The sequence below is a fragment of the Erpetoichthys calabaricus genome, chromosome 11 (assembly GCF_900747795.2).
Source record: "Erpetoichthys calabaricus chromosome 11, fErpCal1.3, whole genome shotgun sequence".
In the NCBI taxonomy this organism is placed as follows: domain Eukaryota; kingdom Metazoa; phylum Chordata; class Cladistia; order Polypteriformes; family Polypteridae; genus Erpetoichthys; species Erpetoichthys calabaricus.
In genome coordinates this window covers 141722695-141742416 of record NC_041404.2, presented here as the reverse complement: position 1 = coordinate 141742416, position 19722 = coordinate 141722695, and the positions used below count along the sequence as shown (strand labels likewise).

At 46.1% G+C, this 19722-nt stretch overlaps 1 protein-coding gene across 1 annotated transcript in view; it reads left to right on the top strand.

The window, feature by feature from the left end:
* The window catches only part of dnah3 (dynein axonemal heavy chain 3), a 287745-nt gene that overhangs the window by 216771 nt on the left and 51252 nt on the right, over window positions 1–19722 (top strand). Inside the window, exons 36-43 of the mRNA XM_051933798.1 lie at window positions 1208–1449; window positions 5157–5257; window positions 5358–5463; window positions 7420–7549; window positions 11725–11961; window positions 13897–14000; window positions 14092–14386; window positions 19131–19310. Of these exons, the coding sequence (XP_051789758.1) occupies window positions 1208–1449; window positions 5157–5257; window positions 5358–5463; window positions 7420–7549; window positions 11725–11961; window positions 13897–14000; window positions 14092–14386; window positions 19131–19310 (1395 nt within the window). The remainder of the gene's footprint in view (window positions 1–1207; window positions 1450–5156; window positions 5258–5357; window positions 5464–7419; window positions 7550–11724; window positions 11962–13896; window positions 14001–14091; window positions 14387–19130; window positions 19311–19722) is intronic.

Genomic DNA, 19722 nt, shown 5'->3' with positions numbered 1-19722 from the left:
TCTTTATTTCCTTACTTAGCAGCCAAACAATAATGAGACACAAAACGAGTCGCCGCATGACCAGCCGCCACATGACCAGCTCCCCTGTGCCCATCACACAATATCTGAAAATAAAGAAAGGCGAGGGTGTCGGTAAGGCTGATCTGCTCAGGTCACCAAAACATTTTGACGGTGCTCTTAGAAAGAACAGAAAAACAACAGTTTTGGAAACGTCTGCTGTGGCAGAACGAGAGCAGCAACAAGCCATTGAATTAAATAACGGGCTTAATTAACAGCAAGAATCAGCTTCTCGTTAAGAGACTGGTTGGAGTTTGAAATCCCAGTTTAGCTGGTCATCTGTCGGCTCGTTTCACGTCTCCTTTCTGCTTGGCTGTCATTTAATGAAAAAAGGAATCAATTCCGAGGACTGGATCCTTAACAAAAGGGCTATTAAAATGAAGGGAAAAGCAGTGAATTAGCAGCAGAGGCCAGGAGTTCGACACCATAGGGAATCTTCCAGAAGGAGCGGGGTGTCTGGGGCTGCATGAGGAATGAGGTCAGGTGTCTTCCAGGCTTTGCTCTTTAGAACTGCGAAAGGAAGAAGAAGAGGAAGTTCACAAACAGCGCCCGCTCTCTTCTCAGGGTGGCACCACCTACCTGTAAGTCCACGTGTCATTACAAGGAGTATTAGCAGATCTTTTTCCTATACACAAAATTCCATAAAGTCTTTGTTCATAGTTTAGGGAGGAGGGGGCTATCATATATACTTTATTTATATAGCACCTTTCTCATGCTCAAAGTACTTAAAGTAAAAGAAAATACTTGAGCCCATTTAATCCTGAGGTGGGTCGCCTTCTGGAGACTAACGCTGCACTCATAGGGCACAAGGCAGGAACAACCCCTGGGGAGGGTGCCAGTCCTTTGCAGGGTGAACACACACACACCTCACATCAGGGGCCAGTTTAGCCTCACCAGTCCACTTACCCAGCATTCCTTTGGACTGTAGGAGGAAACCCACACAGACACGGGCAGCACATGCCAACTCCACACAGGGAGAACCCGGGACGTGAACTCTGGTCTCTTTTATGTGAGGCAGCGGCACTTCTACCTCTTCTGGCACTCATAAAACAAAGGCCGCTAATAAAATTTCAAATAAAGGATATAAATGGGGGTCCGGCCTGCTTTAAATGGATTAATGAAGCCCTGTCCCCTCTCTTCTGTTTCAAAGCCAAACTGATGAGCGAGTCGGCCGTGGAGTACCGAGTGATCAACCCCAAGGCCATCACCATGGGCCAGCTGTATGGCTGCTTCGATCCGGTCAGCCATGAGTGGACAGATGGGGTCTTGGCGACCACCTTCCGCGAGCAGGCCAGCACCACCAGTGAAGACAGGCAGTGGATCATTTTCGATGGGCCCGTCGACGCCGTCTGGATTGAGAATATGAACACCGTGCTGGATGACAACAAAAAGGCAAGTGGGCTTCAAAAGGCCGTCGAGGGCTCTCACTGGCAGATGAGCGTTTGGTCGATTCTTTGCTTTGTAAGCCATAATTTGTTAAATCCATCCATCCATCCATCCATTTTCCAACCCGCTGAATCCGAACACAGGGTCACGGGGGTCTGCTGGAGCCAATCCCAGCCAACACAGGGCACAAGGCAGGAGCCAATCCTGAGCAGGATGCCAACCCACCGCTGTAATTTGTTAAATTCCTATTCCATTTTGTCAAGTCCCCCCAGAAGCAGACAGAAGCTCAGCCATAATCAGCGGGTCTCCAAGACGCCACCGGGGAGGGGGGCGTCAGGTTCAAGTCCCAGCTCAGCCTATCGACTCCTGGTGTTAGGTGTCCACATTGCCTTGAGCCCAGTAAGGAGGGTGGCACAGCCAGGTGGATTGGGAAGATCCCAGTTCAAATCTCCGCTGAGCCTCTGCCTCCCATTGACTACGGTAGAGTAGAAGAGGGGGACTGGACCAGCAAATGAAGACATTTGAAACTGGGAGGACCCCAGTTCAGATCTAAATCGGAGGCACTGGACTGTAAACCACAAGATGGGGGTTCAGTTCACCCCTCTGACGTGCTGGCTGACCCGGTGGTGCTCACGTTACAGCACGGTAATAGTTAATGGTGCCGTATTGTCATCTTGTAAGTCACCTCAGCTACACGAGCCCACGGGCTGCACAACAACGTCACAGAAACGTGACAGAGAGACCGTCACGTCTGCATTTTACAACACACTTCACTTTATGCACATTAGAAAGTGCATTTTGTAACAAGCTGCGTTTTATATAGCGCCTTTCTGTAGTGAACCACAGCTTAACACGTGTTTTACTACATTATTTTATGTTGTACCTTTCTATAATGAATGATGTGGATTTTACAGCAACCAGCATTTCATATAGCGCCTTTCTCTAATGAGTCCCAGTCTTGAAAAATATTTTGAATACATTTTAGTTTATATAGAATGTTTCTGTGGTGGATCACAACATTCGAAATTGCATTTTACAGCAAGCTGCATTTTATTTAGCGCCTTTCTATAGTGAATCACAACCTTACAACCTGTATGTTAAAATTGTTCTTTTTATTACATTTTATTTTATATCGAACCATTGAGGAGTGTATCAAAAGCTGAAAAATGGGAATTTACAGCAAGCTGTGCTAATATAGTGCCTTTCTCTGACAAACCACAGCCTTACATGTTGCATCTCGTCACACTCTGCTTTGTACAGTACCTTCTTGTAATAAAGAAATTGCATTTTACGGCAAGCTGCATTTTATATAGCGCCTTTCTCTGACAAACCACAGCCGTACATGTTGAATTTCACTACCCTGCTCTCTGTGGTGCCTTTCTATAATGAATGAAGGGGATTCTGCATCAAGCAGCATCTAATATAGCACCTTTCTCTAATCAGTCACAGCCTTAAAGTCATTTTCATCCATTTAATTTTATATAGCGCCTTTCTATAGTGTATCACAACAGTAGAAATTGCATTAGATAGATAGATAGATACTTTATTAATCCCAAGGGGTAATTCACATACTCCAGCAGCAGCATACTAATAAAGACAATATTAAATTAAAGAGTGATAACAATGCAGGTGTAACGGACAATAACTTTGTATAATGTTAACGTTTACCCCCCCCGGGTGGAATTGAAGAGTCACATAGTGTGGTGGAGGAACGATCTCCTCAGTCTGTCAGTGGAGCAGGACGGTGACAGCAGTCTGTCGCTGAAGCTGCTCCTCTGTCTGGAGATGATCCTGTTCAGTGGATGCAGTGGATTCTCCATGATTGACAGGAGTCTGCTCAGCGCCCGTCGCTCTGCCACAGATGTCAAACTGTCCAACTCCATGCCTACAAGAGAGCCTGCCTTCCTCACCAGTTTTTACAGGTGTGAGGTGTCCTTCTTTATGCTGCCTCCCCAGCACACCACTGTGTAGAAAATGGCGCTTGGCCCAACCGTCTGATAGAACATCTGAAGCATCTTATTGCAGATGTTGAAGGACGCCAGCCTTCTAAGGAAGTATAGTCGGCTCTGTCCTCTCTTACACAGAGCATCAATATTGGCAGTCCAGTCTAATTTATCATCCAGCTTCACTCCCAGGTATTTATAGGTCTGCACTCTCTGCACGCAGTCACCTCTGATGATCACGGGGTCCATGAGGGGCCTGGGCCTCCTAAAATCCATCACCAGCTGCTTGGTTTTGCTGGTGTTCAGGTTTAGGTGGTTTGAGTCGCACCATTTAACAAAGTCCTTGACTAGGTTCCTATACTCCTCCTCCTGCCCACTCCTGATGCAGCCCACGATAGCAGTGTCATCAGCGAACTTTTGCACGTGGCAGGACTCCGAGTTGTATTGGAAGTCCAATGTATATAGGCTGAATAGGACCGGAGAAAGTACAGTCCCTTGTGGCGCTCCTGTGTTGCTGACCACAATGTCAGACCTGCAGTTCCCAAGACGCACATACTGAGGTCTGTTTGTAAGATAGTCCACGATCCATGCCACCAGGTATGAATCTACTCCCATCTCTGTCAACTTGTCCCTAAGGAGCAGAGGTTGGATGGTGTTGAAGGTGCTAGAGAAGTCTAGAAACATAATTCTTACAGCACCACTGCCTCTGTCCAAGTGGGAGAGGGATCGGTGTAGCATGTAGTGCCTTTCTATAGCCAATCACAACCTTACAACCTGGATGTTATAGCAACCATCACTTTATATAGCGCCTTTCTCTATTGACTCACAGTCTTGTTCTTTTTATTACATTTTATATCGAACCACTGAGGAGTGAAGCTGAAAAATGGGATTTTGCAGCAAGCTGCGTTTTATATAGCGCCCTTCTATAGTGTACAGTATCATGACAGTTGAAATTGCATTTTATGTAGCACCTTTCTGCAATGAACCACAGCTTTACTTTTTGCGTTTTACTACATTATTTTTTTATGTTGTACCTTTCTATAATGAATGAAATGGATTTTACAGCAACCAGCATTTCATATAGCGCCTTTCTCTAATGAATCATAGCCTTAAAGTAATATTAATACATTTTATTTTATATAGCACTTTTCTATGGTGTATCATGACAGTAGAAATTGCATTTTGCAGCAAGTTGTGTTTTATATAGCGCCTTTCTGTGATGAACCACGGCCCTGCACGTCGCCCCTCACCACACTTTGTACCTTTCAATAATGAATCACAACCTTAACAACTGGATCACTGAATCGCTGCCTTGCACGGGGCGTTTTTTCTTCCATGTATTTTGGCATAGCACCTTCCTAAAATCAATCACACACTCAACCCCTGGATTTTTACAGCCAGCTGTATTGTATAGCGCCTTTCATTCATGAGTCACCACACCACCTTACACGCTGCCCTTTTATTTTCTATAGCTCTCCTCAAACACCATCTGTGATCTTATATAGCGCCTTCCTGCTCGGTGCTCTTCAAGGACTGAACTATAGCAGCAGGACTTGCCCCCATGACGTGGTCTCTTTTGCGGTCCTCTGCCGGTGGGCCACACCACACACCAGGCAGAGCAGCCAGTTCACAGCCCACCACTGGCGGCTCGCTGCTGTCTTACACCGTTGAGCAGGTGCCTGCTGCTCTTTTTTTGGGGGGGCACTGGCTGGCGGCCCTTTTGAAGTCTTCCGTTTCCTGTACTTACGGCTCTCTGCCTTTTTCTTTCAGCTTTGCCTCATGAGCGGTGAAATCATTCAGATGAGCCCAAAGATGAGTCTGATATTTGAGCCAGCGGATCTGGAGCAGGCGTCCCCAGCTACAGTCAGCAGGTGCCCTGAGCCAAACCCCCCCCCCCCCCCCCCTTAACACCAGGTGACAGTCCCAGCTGCTGCTTCTCCTGTGACGCGAGTGTTTGTCCCCTCTCTGCAGGTGCGGTATGATCTACATGGAGCCCCATCAGCTCGGCTGGGCACCGCTCAAGGACTCGTACATGGAGACCCTGCCAGACACTCTTGGCGCTGAACATCGAGAGCTGGTAATGAGGCTGATGTGACACAATGTCCTAAAGTCGCATACTGTACCTCCGGCTTGGTCTGTCGCCACCGAGGTGCAGAGTGAAAGCTAAGCTAAGCAGGTTTGACCCCGGGCAATACTTGGCTTGGGAGACCACCCAGAAAAAGCTTTGGGTTACTTTTGGAAGAGGTGTCGGTGAGCCCAGCAAGGGGGTACTTAAACTGGGGTCACCATGCTGTAAACACGGGTGCCATCCTTCTGATGAGACGTAAAAACAGATTGATAAAAGAGCCATGGGCATCCCCAGTGTCCTGGCTAAATCGGCCCACCATGACTATTCTGGACCCCTAATCCCCCCCTGTCCCTTATTGGCTCACCACCTACTAGGTAATGTGTGGTGAGCATACTGGCACAGGAATGGCATCCAGGTGGGTGCTACACATTAAGGAGGCCTGACATGGCTGCCCACTGTCTATGTAAAGGGCTTTGAGTAGCACTTTATAAATAACATTAATTATTACTATTATTAAAATGGTCGAGAGGAGCTGTGGTACTGAATGAGGAAGTCGGGAGTGGCAGAGAAGTACGTAGGATTGGTACAGGACATGTACGAGGGGAGTGTGACTGTGGTGAGATCTGTGGTAAGAGTGACAGAGGTGGGATTACAGTGCCAAAACATCTTTTAGGTGTTGTGAGAAGGAAGGGCGGTGCTGCAAAGGGGTCAATGCTTTACCGTCCCGACTCTTTTTAGAACGTGTTGCAGGCCTATAATATAGGATATTGATGTCTGTAACCAAATGAAATGGAGTTTCAAGGTGGAGGTGGGATTACATCAGGGATCGGCTCTGAGCCTGGTCTTATTTACAATGGTGATGGACAGGTGGACAGACGAGATTAGACAGGAGATCCCGTGGACTGAGATGTTTGCTGATGACATTGTGATCTGTAGTGAGAGCAGGGAGCAGGTTGTGGAGACCCTGGAGAGGTGGAGATCTGCTCTAGAGAGGAGAGGAATGAAGGTCAGTAGGACCACCAAGACAGAATACATGTGTGTGAATGAGAGGGAGGTCAGTGGAATGGTGAGGATGAGGGGAGTAGAGTTGGCGAAGGTGGATGAGTTTAAATACTTGGGATCAACAGTACAGAGTAATGAGGAGTGTGGAAGAGAAGTGAAGAAGAGAGTGCAGGGAGGGTGGAGAAGAGTGTCAGGAGTGATTTGTGACAGACGGGTATCATCAAGAGTGAAAGGCAAGGTCTACAGGACGGTAGTGAGACCAGCTGTGTTATATGGGCTGGAGACGGTGGCACAGGACACAGAGCTGGAGGTGGCAGAGTTAAAGATGCTAAGATTTGCATTGGGGGTGACGAGGATGGACAGGATTAGAAATGAGGACATTAGAGGGTCAGCTCAGGTTGGAAGTCAGAGAGGAGAGATAGCATTGGTTTAGACATGTGCAGAGGAGAGATGCTGGGGATACTGGGTGAAGGGTGCTAAGGATAGAGCTGACAGGGAAGAGGAGAAGAGAAAGGCCTAAGAGAAGGTTTATGGATGTGTTGAGAGAGGACATGCAGGTGATAGGTGTGACAGAGCAAGATGACAAGGACAGAAAGATATACTGTAGATAGATACTTTATTAATCCCAAAGGGAAATTCACATTGTCCAGCAGCAGCATACTGATACAAAAAAAAATATTAAATTAAAGATTGATAAAAAAACAGACAATAACTTTGTATAATTTTAATGTTTACCAAATCTTTGTGGGCATCATGAACAGGACGTGGCTTTGTGCCCAAGAGCGCCAACCTTAATGCCCATCCGGATAAATTGCAGGATATTTCCAGGTGGCTCCTTGAGCATTGCCCCCAGCCCCCCCCCCCCCCACTAAACCTCCTTTTTGAAGGAGTGAGAAGCCCTAAAAGGTTCAGTCCAGCTAACATTCCCCCCCCCCCCCCCCCCCCCCCGTTTTGTGTTTTCAGGTCAACGACATGTTCACTTGGCTCGTGCAGCCCTGCCTGGACTTCGTCCGCCTTCAGTGCCGATTCCTGGTGCAGACGTCGCCGATTCACCTGGCGTTCAGCACCATGAAGCTCTTCACGTGTCTCTTAGGTATGTGACGGGTCAGGGGGGCTCGAGGCAGCTGCTGGTGGGTGGCACCTCATTCTTGGCTCCGCTTACCAGCTGCAGGGAAGTGGCAGTCACAGCTCGGTTGCCTTGTTTCCTCGATTTTTTTCCTCTCCAGAGTCATCACTGGGATGTCTCAGACGTGACACGGCAGGCGGGATGTTAAATTGTCTGTGAACAGCAGCTTGCAGCTGTCCTTTTCAATGAGTAGCCCTGATAATGTTGATTCTGGGGGCATGTGTAAATATTAACCATGTCTGGGGGGACGTTAGCGTGGGCCGGCAGTCAGCCGCATCACTTTTATGTGCCATTAATTAAAGATGGGAGTTCTGAAGGCGGCAGTTTACACTCAGACGGGTGGTGACAGCAGCCTTTTGAAACCCCCCTTCTTTTTGTAGTGGGACCATTGGAGCAGGAGCTCGGTGTTCAGTCCAGCCCAATGTGATCATGGGCATGGACGATAAGAACCCTCGGCCAAAAAGAGTGAAGCTCACAAAAAACAACGTTCAGTTTGTGAGAAAGTGCTTCATGGGCTGGGCGGGCCTTCATGCTTGAGTGGCAGAAAGATGGGTGGGGCTAAATGCTTGAGTGGCAGACAGAAGGGTGGGACTAAATGCTTGAATGGCAAAGAGATGGGCGGGCCTGAAATCTTGAGTGGCAGAAATATGGGTGGGCCTACATGCTTGAGTGACAGACAGATGGGCGGGCCTGAAATGCTTGAGTGGCAGAAAGATGGGTGGGGCTAAATGCTTGAGTGGCAGAAAGATGGGCGGGCCTGTAATGCTTGAGTGGCAGAAAGATGGGCGGGCCTGTAATGCTTGAGTGGCAGAAAGATGGGCGACCCTGAAATGTTTGAGTGGCAGAAAGATGGGTCGGCCTACATGCTTGAGTGGCAGAAACAATAGCAGGCCTGAAATGTTTGAGTGGCAACAAGCTGAGCGGGCCTAAATGCTTGACTGGCAGGAAGATGGGCAGGCCTACATGCTTGAATGGCAATGGGCTTGGGAGGCCACTTGTTTGAGATGCAGCAAGCTGGCTGGAGTTGCATGCTTGACTGGTGGCAGGATGGGCTACAGGCTTGAGTGACAGTGGCCTTTTGGGACCATGTGTTCAATTCAGCCCAGAGTTATTCATACTGGTCCAGTGTAGCCACCATTTAGTCTAAAGTGCACCTCCACTGGGGCACAGGGAGAACATGCAGACTCCACACCAATCATGCCAACACTCTGCATTGAACCCGCATCCTGACACACAAGTAGAACGTCAAAGCACAGAACCTTGAGTGCCAGGAGATGTGAGGCAGCGTCACCCCCATACTGGTCTGCTGAGCCCCCCCATTCATTCATTCATTTTTATGGATCTTCTTATTCCATTACAGGGTCATGGGGAAGGGTCTAAAACCAGTCGGGCCTGTCTACCACGTGGCACACTCACTCACACACACCTGGACTCTGCCCATTTAGAGTCTTCAGGGATATGCGAGGAAACCCGAGGGCACAGACATGGAGAGAAGGCACAAAACCCACAGCCAGATGACTGGGCAGGCTGGGAACTGAACCCCAGGTCCGAAAACTCAAGTCTGTGGCCCCCCTGTGCCAGACACAAAGCAGAACACTCATGTAGAGGAGAGGAATGAAGGCACGTGCCCTCCTAGTGGCTGTAGGCATGGTGCCCTCTAGTGGCTACATTTTGCACCACCAGAATAATAAAGCACAACATGAAGGAGTTCATAACGAACTTTGTGCCCACTGGTGGCTAATGCATTCTCCCTTGGACCCTTACATTACTTACAATAGGGAAAGGGGTAGTTTAAAATTGGGCATTGTGCCCTCTAGTGGCTAAATCACTGCACTTAGTACCACCTTTTTACCCAACACAGTGAAACAATAAGGAAATATTAAAAACTACAGCAGATAAACATTTGAATAATAGCTGAAGAAACAATACAAAGTGGTTTGTCATAGACATGGTGCCCCCTAGTGGCTAAAGTGATGCACTTTGGAGTTCGTTGTTGCCATCTCAGGGGACAAAGAGTGAAATCTGCAAAATGAAATAATCTTTTATTGTGCAGTGTGCGCCCAACTGGCATTAAGCATTGCACTTTGGACCACCAGGCTGCCAGTTCACTTTCCACATTTGCCTCCCTGTGTGATGAGGAGCGAGTCACTTAATGTGGCACTGCTCATGTTATAGAAAGAACAAAATAATATCTGCAGGCAATATACTATATAAAATAGCTAGCTGTAGGCATTGTGCCCACTGGTCACTGGTGGCTAATGCATTCTCCCTTGGACCATCACATTACTTAAAATTGAGAAAGGGGTAGTTTAAAATCGGGCATTGTGCCCTCTAGTGGCTAAATCACTGTACTTAGTACCACCTTGTTACCACCACAGTGAAACAATAAGGAAATATTTAAAATGAAATCATTTATTATAGGCATTATGCCCCCTTCTTGCTAAAGTACTGTACTTTGTTTCATGGAGCAGGTAACCTAGAAGGTCCAATCAGCGAACCAAATTTCCTTTTAGAGCCAACTGAGAAAAGCGCTATATAAATATTATTAATAAACGTCAATTGAAATGAATATGAAACAGCTTGCGGTAGGTAGGTAGGCATTGTGCCCCCTAGTGACAGATGTATTACACCTTTGAGCACTGCATTACTGGCTCGGTAGGAGAATATTGAAAAGTGCCCCATAAAATGGCTTTCTACTGACATTGTGCCCTCTAGTGGCTGAAGTGCTGCACTTTGGACTCCTAATACCAGGATGCAAGCTCAATGAACAAACTCATAAAGAACAACATGAAGCAGATTGTAATCAGCATTGTGCCCCCTAGTGGCTAATGCCTTCTACCTTAGAACATTATATTGCCAGCTCATAGGAACAATAAAGAAAGGGGCAGTATAAAATATTTCTTAAAGGTGTTGTGCCCTTTAGTTGCTGAATCATAACTGCGCTTTGGACCACCTCTGTGGAATAACATGGGGATATGCAGTATAAAATAAAGTGTTGCACGTTGGAGCAGCAGGATGCCCACTCAATGGGACAATATGGGCAGGACCAGGAGGAAGCAGTTTTTATAAAGCAGTGTGCCCCCTAGTGGCTAAGATACCCTCCTTTAAAGCAAAAAGTTGATAGCTCAGTCCTTGTATCTGACCACCCAACTTTCTTGTGCTCTAATTTTAAATTCACTTTTGTTTTCTTTCCTGGTGTATTTGTCGAAATGCCATTTCATATTGAAACCAACAAACTAACAGTCTTTGTTTCTTATAGTGCCTATCAGTAATGAACATAATCCTGGGTGGCTCTAAAAATCTGTAGAATTGGGGGGCTGGTATGTTAAGTGACTTGCTCGTGGTCACACAGGGAGTCAGCGGTGGCAACTGTACTGAGACGCTTGTGGCAAACTTAGCTGCTTGGTCACACTGGCTACAGAAAGGCGCTATATAATACAATGTAAAAGTATTCTGAATGTGGTAAGGGGGGGGGTAAACTTTTTTTTTTTGTCTATTTGGTATTGTCCTCACAGGTGGCGCAGTGGTAGTGCTGCTGCTTTGCAGTAAGGAGACTGTGGAAGATTGTGGGTTCGCTTCCCGGTTCCTCCTTGTGTGGATAGCGCTTTGAGTACTGAGAAAAGCGCTATATAAATGTAATGAATTATTATTATTATTATTATTATTTGGACTTTAAACAATTCTGACATTTGACCAGTCAGAATTTCTATAAAACACAATAGTCTCAAACCCACTTCATCCAGTTCAAGGTCACGAAGGCGTGGAGCCTGTCCTGGCAGCACTGGGCACAAGGCAGGAATAAACTGAGATGGGATGCCAGTCTGTTCCCGGGCTGTTCCACTTTGGAATTGGCTGGAAAGTACCTGAAGAAAAACACACAGACACACACAGGCACAGGGTGATGTGCACACAGACGGGTGCCGGGCACAGGAGTCAGACCGAGGGGCTTAGATCCGATGCCATTTGTATTATTGAATTTAAAGCCGACTTGAGATTTGGTCCTGCGATGTTGTTAGCCTTTTGTAAATTTGTGAAATGAGCCAGTCGGCGGTTTGTAATGGATGCCCACAGCTTGCTCTCCTCACTTTGCTGAAGTCCATTACTGTTTTCAAAGGCTGATTTTCATGGTTTTCTTCTTGTAGATGAGATAGCAGAGACTGGAAAGACTGGCGCAGATCCCATGTCCAGCCAGCAGATGACGCTGTGGCTCCAGGGCCTTTTTCTCTTTTCGGTTGTCTGGACCATCGGTGGCACAATAAACGGCGAGAGCAGGAAGAAGTTTGACTTGTTCTACCGCAACTTGATCATGGGCATGGACGATAATAACCCTCGGCCAAAAAGCGTAAAGCTCACCAAAAACAACGTCTTCCCCGAGAGAGGTACTGCCTGCTGCCAGGCCAGGGGAGGGCGTCCCGTCTTCAAAGTTTTCTTTTTTTTTTTTTTTTTACAGAATTCAGCATCATGACAGGAAGGCAGCTTTGAAAGAACGAATTGCTGGCCAGAGCTTCCTGTCGTAATGCTGTTGAAGTAACACCAAGGTTGTTGCCAGGATGCCCAGAACACCTAAAAATCAAATTGTCAGGGAAAGGGGGTCTGGAAATTTTAACATAATGTTCAGGTGTTAGAAATCATTCAGTGCCCATCAGAAAGTTGAGTGGGGCTACATGCTTGAGTGGCAATACGCTGGGCAGGGTCTTCATGCTTGAGTTGGCAGGAGGCTGGATGATGAGGCTCTGTGAGTTTGTGTGGTCAGCCATGTCATAGCTGAGATGTTGTTTCTCCTTTCACTTCACGACAGCACCTCTCACAGTTGACCGGGGCAGACCTGGCAGAGCGTTTCACGTCTGAGCTCTTCAGTACTCTTCAGATTATGTGCCTGACATGAGGCATCTGTTAACAACGAAACACCTGAACCCAATCGTCTGGAGGAGCGTCCGCATACTTGACCACGTTGTGTCAATGGAGGGGCTAACAAGTTCCTGTGCTCCCCACCAAAGTCTCGTAGTGAGTGGCATCACCTCAACATGACATCAAATCTCCATCCAGGCTCTTCATTTGGAGTTCCCGACTGGTTCCATCTGAGCAGCTGATGCCCTCAGTGTGTTTAAAGAGGCATCTGAAGTCCTCTTGTTCTGTGATTGTCACTCTTAACAGATAATGGCTTTGGCGCCTGTGACGGTGTGGGTGGGCTCCAAGCCTCCTCCTCATTTTTGGGAGCCTCTTGAACCCAACACCCTCTAACGTAATCCAGATGAGCGGGGCAGATGAGGACACAGCACACATGAAGTAATGGGACGGTGCAAAGTGTCCAAGCAGTTCGATGAAAATAGAGGCGGTTCAAGACGGTGCAGCCCTCCAAAAGTTGTCACTAAATCTGTTTATCTATCTATAAAAAAGCCAAACAGCACTGAGACACTCGTCACGAAATCTCCCGAACCAGGAGGACTTGGAATTTGGAATGTCGGTTGCCCTTGGCCCATAGGTGCTCACAATTTTTAACATCAGGTCCCCATAACCACAAACTTTTAGGTAAGAATAGGGGAAGGGGAATATATATATATATATATATATATATAATTTATATATATATATATATATATATATATATATATATATAATTTATATATATATATATATATAATTTATATTAATGAACACATTTTTAACATTAGGGCTAAAAAAATATTTTTAAAAAAACATAGGGGTGTGATTAATATTAGGGCCCCAGGTTCAAATTTTAACCTCAGGTCCCCATAAATGCAAACTTTAAGGTAAGGATAGTGGGAGGGGAAAATATATATAAATAAACACATTTTTAACATTAGGGCTCAAAAAACATTTTTAAAATAACATAGGGATGTGATTAATATTAGGGGCCCTGGGTCAGTTTTTAACATCAGGGCCCCATAAACTCAAATTTTAAGAAATTACAGTCGCGGGCGATCCTAGAACATTGCACTTAGTGCAGGGCCGTCTGCTCCCACATCGTGCGCGGGAGCCGCTCTCGCCCCACTTGAGGACGCGAGTCTGCCGATTATTCATTTAAAAGGAGCCAATCAGCCGCAGACGTCACTTTACCTCCGCGCCAGGTCCATTGTAGCCACAATAAGAATTGCAAGTCTTGAGTCGCTCTGTTGTGTTCTGAGCTCCTCACACGTGATGGTCAAGTTTGTACACTCGTCCCGTAAAGAGTCCCCCAGACTGATGCTGACTCAATTATGTTGACCTCTTTCTGTAAGTCGCTTTGGATAAAATCATCTGCCAATTGAGAAAATGTAAAGCTAATGCTCATTTCTTTAAACCCTAACCTGCAGGAAATGTCTACGACTACTACTTCCACAAGCAGGCCAGCGGCCAGTGGAATTCCTGGACAGACTGCATCACAAAAAACGACACCACCATCGCCCCCGGCACAAAGGTGGGTGCGTCTGACTCTCTGACTGCCCCTCCTGCTGCCCCGTCCACCCCGTCGCATTTATTCTCTTGCTTTTGCTTCTCTCCTGCTGAAGGTCTCCGATCTCATCATCCCGACCATGGAAACGGCACGCCAGCAGTTCTTCCTGAAAACCTACCTGGAGCACGAAGTCCCCGTATTGTTCGTGGGGCCCACCGGCACAGGGAAGTCCGCCATCAACAATAACTTCCTCATCGGCCTCCCCAAGGAGAAGTACACACCCAACTGCATCAACTTCTCTGCCAGGACCTCCGCCAACCAAACCCAGGACATCATCATGAGCAAACTGGACCGCAGACGGAAGGGGGTGTTCGGACCACCTGTGGGCAAGAAGTCAGTGGTCTACGTTGGTATGTAAGAACGGGAAGTTGGAAATCCAGCCTTTTTGAGAGCTCGGCTTTTCTAATTAATGGCAAACATCTCTCCGTGGCGCCCATCACATCACATGGTGCTGGTGTCAGATACCCAGCATGCACGCTGTTATATGTTGGGGTGGCACAGTCCTTAGCACTGCTGTTTCAGCGTGTTTTGATCATACAGCGGGGAAAATTAGTATTGAACGCGTCAATGTGTTTCTCAGTAATTGTGCAATTAGGGTTAGGATTAGGGTTAGGGTTATTATGTTATGTAATATGAAAAGATGAAACTTCCAGAAGTAAAACAGTAATTTCCCCTGCTGTCATTTTTAGGGTGTGCTACTGTATGGACACCCAAAGTCTTCAAAACAAAATAATTCCCACTTTATGCACTATATTTCCAAATGTACAGTGGAGAAAATAAGCATTGAATGCGTCAACATTATTCTCAGGAAATCTAATGGGGCTACTGACATGAAATTGTCACCAGATGTCGGTAACAACCCAAGTAATCCACACATACAAAGAAATCAACACAAATAAGTCCATAAATTATGTGTGATAAAGTGGAATGACACCGGAAATTAGAATTGAACACGCTTCCTGAAATGTATTTCATACTCAGTAGAAAATCCTTTGTGGGTGATGATAGCTTCAAGACGCCTCCTGTATGGAGAAACGAGTCGCATGCATTGCTCAGGTGGGATTTCGGCCCCTTCTCCCACCTTAACTGTCTTCAAATCTTGAAGGTTTCGGTTGCCTCTTCTATGAACTCTGATCTTCTGTTCTTTCCATAGATTTTAGAAGTCGGGTGACTGACTGGGCCATTCTAGCAGCTTATTCTCTGACACCAATTGAGAGTTTCCTTGGCTGTGTGTTTGGGGTCCTTGACTTGCTGAAATGTCCCCCCACCCCCTCGTTTCATCTTCAGCATCCTGGTAGATGGCAGCAGATTCTTATCAAGAATGTCCCGCTACATTTCTCCATTCATCCTTCCTGCAATTCTAGGAAGTCTGCCAGTATTTTGGAGGTGATGTGTAGTGTCATTTCTCCTCCAAACATGGTGTGTTGTAATGACATTCATAGAATTCAATGTTGGTCTCATCTGACCAGACTCTAGTCTCCCAGTATTTCATTGGCTTGTCCAAATGTTGAGCAGCAAACTTTCAACGAGCTTCAACATGCTTTTTTCTTCAGTAGTGGAGTCTTGAATGGAGACCGGTGTGTATAGAGGCCATGGCGGTGGAGTGCTTTACTTACTGGACCTGCTAACTGCAGGTCTTTCTGAAGCTCTCCACCCGTGAGTGGTCCTTGGTTCTTGGTTCTTCTGATGATTCTTTTGACTCCTCTGTCAGAAATCTTGCCTGGTCGTGGCCGGTTTATGGTGAAATGATGTTCTTTCCACTTCCGGATTACAGCCCCAACGGTGCTCACTGGAACAATGAAAAAGTTAGAAAGACGTCTGTCACCAATGCCATTAGTAAGGCTGCGAAGGTCTTGAGAGAGCTCTTTGCTTTTACCCATCATGAGATGCTTCTTGTGTGACACCTTGGGAATGAGAAACCATCAGTTAGGACTAAACCAGCGGATATTCATTTGCACTGATGGGGAGCTATCAGGATTGCTTTCTAAATACTCAGCTGGTTTCTTGGCTCCCCCTGTATAGTAGTGAAACAGGACAGTGAGGAGGGCTCCGCCCCGCCCCCCTCGGCTCCCCACTCCTGACGTCACCCCTCCCCTCGGCCCACAGCCTCTCTCTCGGATTAGCACGAATATATCGCTCCTGCAAGCGAACTGTGATTCTTAGTGCAATGAGAGAAGTCGCAAAAATCAGCCGGAATGTTCAAGCAAATTCTAGAAAAAAGCCCAATCTATATGTGTTAAGTAGTTCTCTCATTCGCTAGCTAAGCGGAGGGAAGGTACACCCCAAGGCTGGTGTGTGAGTGAGGAGGACCCCGTACGGCTCCCTACTCCTGAGGCCCCGCCACCCTCCCCTCGGCCTGCTGCGTCTCTCTCGGATTTGCGCAAATAAATCGGTACAGCACGTGAACTGTGATACCTAGCGCGATGAGAGAAGAACGCAAAATCAACCAGAATGTTCAAGCAAATTCTATCAAAAAAAAAAAAACAGATCTAAATCCATTAAGTAGTTCTCTTATTCGTTAACTACGCAGATGTAAGACATGCCCCGTGAGGAGGCCCCCCCCCCTTCCCTTGGCCTGCTGCGTCTCTCTCGGATTTGCGCAAATAAATCGGTACAGCATGCGAACTCTGATACTTAGCGCGATGAGAGAAGAACGCAAAATCAACCGGAATGTTCAGGCAAATTCTAGAAAAAAACCAGATCTAAATGCGTTAAGGTGTTCTCTCATAAAAAGCAGACAGACAGACAGACATTGGATTTTATATTTATAGAGAGAACTTAATGTATGGACTTATTTATTTTGTATTCTCTGTATGTGTGGATTACTTGGGTTGTTACCGACATCTGGTGAAAATGTCACGTCAATAGCCCCATTAGAAAGATATTTACTGAGAAACACATTGATACGTTCAATACTTATTTTCCCTCTGTATATGTATGTGTATGTATATATATATATATATATATATATATATATATATAATATATAAACACACATATATACAGTACTGTGCAAAAGTTTTAGGCAGGTGTGAAAAAATGCTGTAAACAAAGAATGCTTTCAGAAATGGAAGTGTTAATCATTTATCTTCATCAATAAACAAAATGTAGCGAATGAACAAAAGAAAAATCTAAATCAAATCAATATTTGGTGTGACCACCCTTTGCCTTCAAAACAGCATCAATTCTTCTAGGTACACTTGCACACAGTTTTTGAAGGAACTCGGCTGGTAGGTTGTTCCAAACATCTTGGAGAACTAACCCCAGATCTTCTGTGGATGTCGGCTTCCTCACATCCTTCTGTCTCTTCATGTAATCCCAGACACACTCGATGATGTTGAGATCAGGGCTCTGTGGGGGCCATACCATCACTTCTTGTTCTTCTTTACGCTGAAGATAGTTCTTAATGACTTTGGCTGTATGTTTGGGGTCGTTGTCCTGCTGCAGAATAAATTTGGGGCCAATCATACGCCTCCCTGATGGTACTGCATGATGGATAAGTATCTGCCTGTATTTCTCAGCATTGAGAACACCATTAATCCTGCCCAAATCTCCAACTCCATTTGCAGAAATGCAGCCCCAAACATTCAAGGAACCTCCCCCATGCTTCACTGTAGCCTGCAGACACTCATTATTGTAACGCTCTCCAGCCCTTCGACGAACAAACTGCCTTCTGCTACAGCCAAATATTTCAAATTTTGACTCATCAGTCCAGAGCACCTGCTGCCATTTTTCTGCACCCCAGTTCCTATGTTTTCGTGCATACTTGAGTCGCTTGGCCTTGTTTCCACGTCGGAGGTATGGCTTTTTGGCTGCTACTCTTACATGAAGACCACTTCTGGCCAGACTTCTCCGGACAGTAGATGGGTGTACCTGGGTCCCACTGGTTTCTGCCAGTTCTGAGCTGATGGCACTTCTGGACATCTTCCGATTTCAAAGGGTAATAAGCTTGATGTGTCTTTCATCTGCTGCACTAAGTTTCCTCGGCCGACCACTGTGTCTACGATCCTCAACTTTGCCCGTTTCTTTGTGCTTCTTCAAAAGAGCTTGAACAGCACATCTTGAAACCCCAGTCTGCTTTGAAATCTTTGTCTGGGAGAGACCTTGCTGATGCAGTAGAACTACCTTGTGTCTTGTTGCTGTGCTCAATCTTGCCATGACGTGAAACTGTCTTCCACAACCTCACCTTGGTAGCAGAGTGTGGCTGTTCCTCACCCAGTTTGAAGCCTCCTACACAGCTATTTCTGTTTCAGTTAACGACTGTATTTCAACCTACGTGTGACATTGATGATCATTAGCACCTGTTTGGTAGAATTGGTTGATCAGACACCTGACTAGAATCCTACAAAATCCCTGACTTTGTGCAAGTGGACCTGTAAGAATTGATGCTGGTGTGAAGGCAAAAGGTAGTAACACCAAATATTGATTTGATTTAGATTTTTCTTTTGTTCATTCACTTTGCATTTTGTAAATTGATAACAATAAACAATCATTATTTATATTTCTGAAAGCATTCTTTGTTTACAGCATTTTTTCACACCTGCCTAAAACTTTTGCACAGTACTGTATATATATTTTTATTAACTTATCTCCAAATATAATATTGTTATTTTCCGAGGTATTTTTCTGCTTTGTTAATACAGAGAACTGTTTGGCTTTACTAACGATGCTCCTTCCATGTGCAATGGTTACATTGTGAATTACAATCGTGTCTTAGCGGATGCTGTGTTGTTTTGGTTATGGACGTCACCATATTGTTACCATCGCTGTGTCTCCGGTAGCCAGAAGTGTGCCACATGTGACATCAGAGGAGCGATCATTCAAATAGCTGGTGACGCGATCATCGAAAGCATCCAAGGTTACGCATACATAAAAGAAAATCTGTGAATGCTTAACTGGTTATTTTTGGATTTCTTTTGAAGGCCCCATTACATTACACAACATTTCCAGCAATTTTCTGTTGTTGACTTTATATACTTGCTTCTGAGCAAGTCCTGGGGGGGGGGGGTGGGGTTCAGGTTTGGTGACATCCATTTGTGTAACCTTACAGCCCCACCAACTCAGCCCGCCCTCACCATCTCTCTGTTTTTACAGATGACCTCAACATGCCTGCCAAAGAGGTGTACGGCGCTCAGCCCCCCATTGAGCTGCTGCGCCAGTGGGTAGATCATGGCCACTGGTACGACAAGAAGGACACATCCAGACTGGACATTGTGGATGTCTTGTTCATCTCTGCGATGGGGCCACCTGGTGGAGGAAGAAACGACATAACAGGTAGAGTGCCGGGTGGACGCTGGTGGGCCTGGCCAGTTCTGAAATGTCCGCGGGTTGACTGTATTCTTACTCTTTAGTCTGTAGACCTGAAGACTCTCCCAAATCCCCACTTTAGTTTTTCAAATGTTGGAGCTCACCAGCCTCTCACAGCCTCTCCATTTGTTGAGTTTCATTCAGGGTTGGTTCCTTGGCTTTTGCGTATCTTCTGTTTTATGGAGTTGGCGTAGCGCTACATCAGCGTGCGTCTGCAAAGGAAAACAAGCTGAAAAGATAAGAAGGTAGAAGGCACCGCGTTTCAGCTGTAAAGCCTTCATCAGGTGTGCAACTGAACAGGAAAAAGCAGGTACCATACACAGGCGAGGAAGAGGAAGACAAAGCCAGGGCAGATGAAAAAAGAGGACATTAGAGGAGA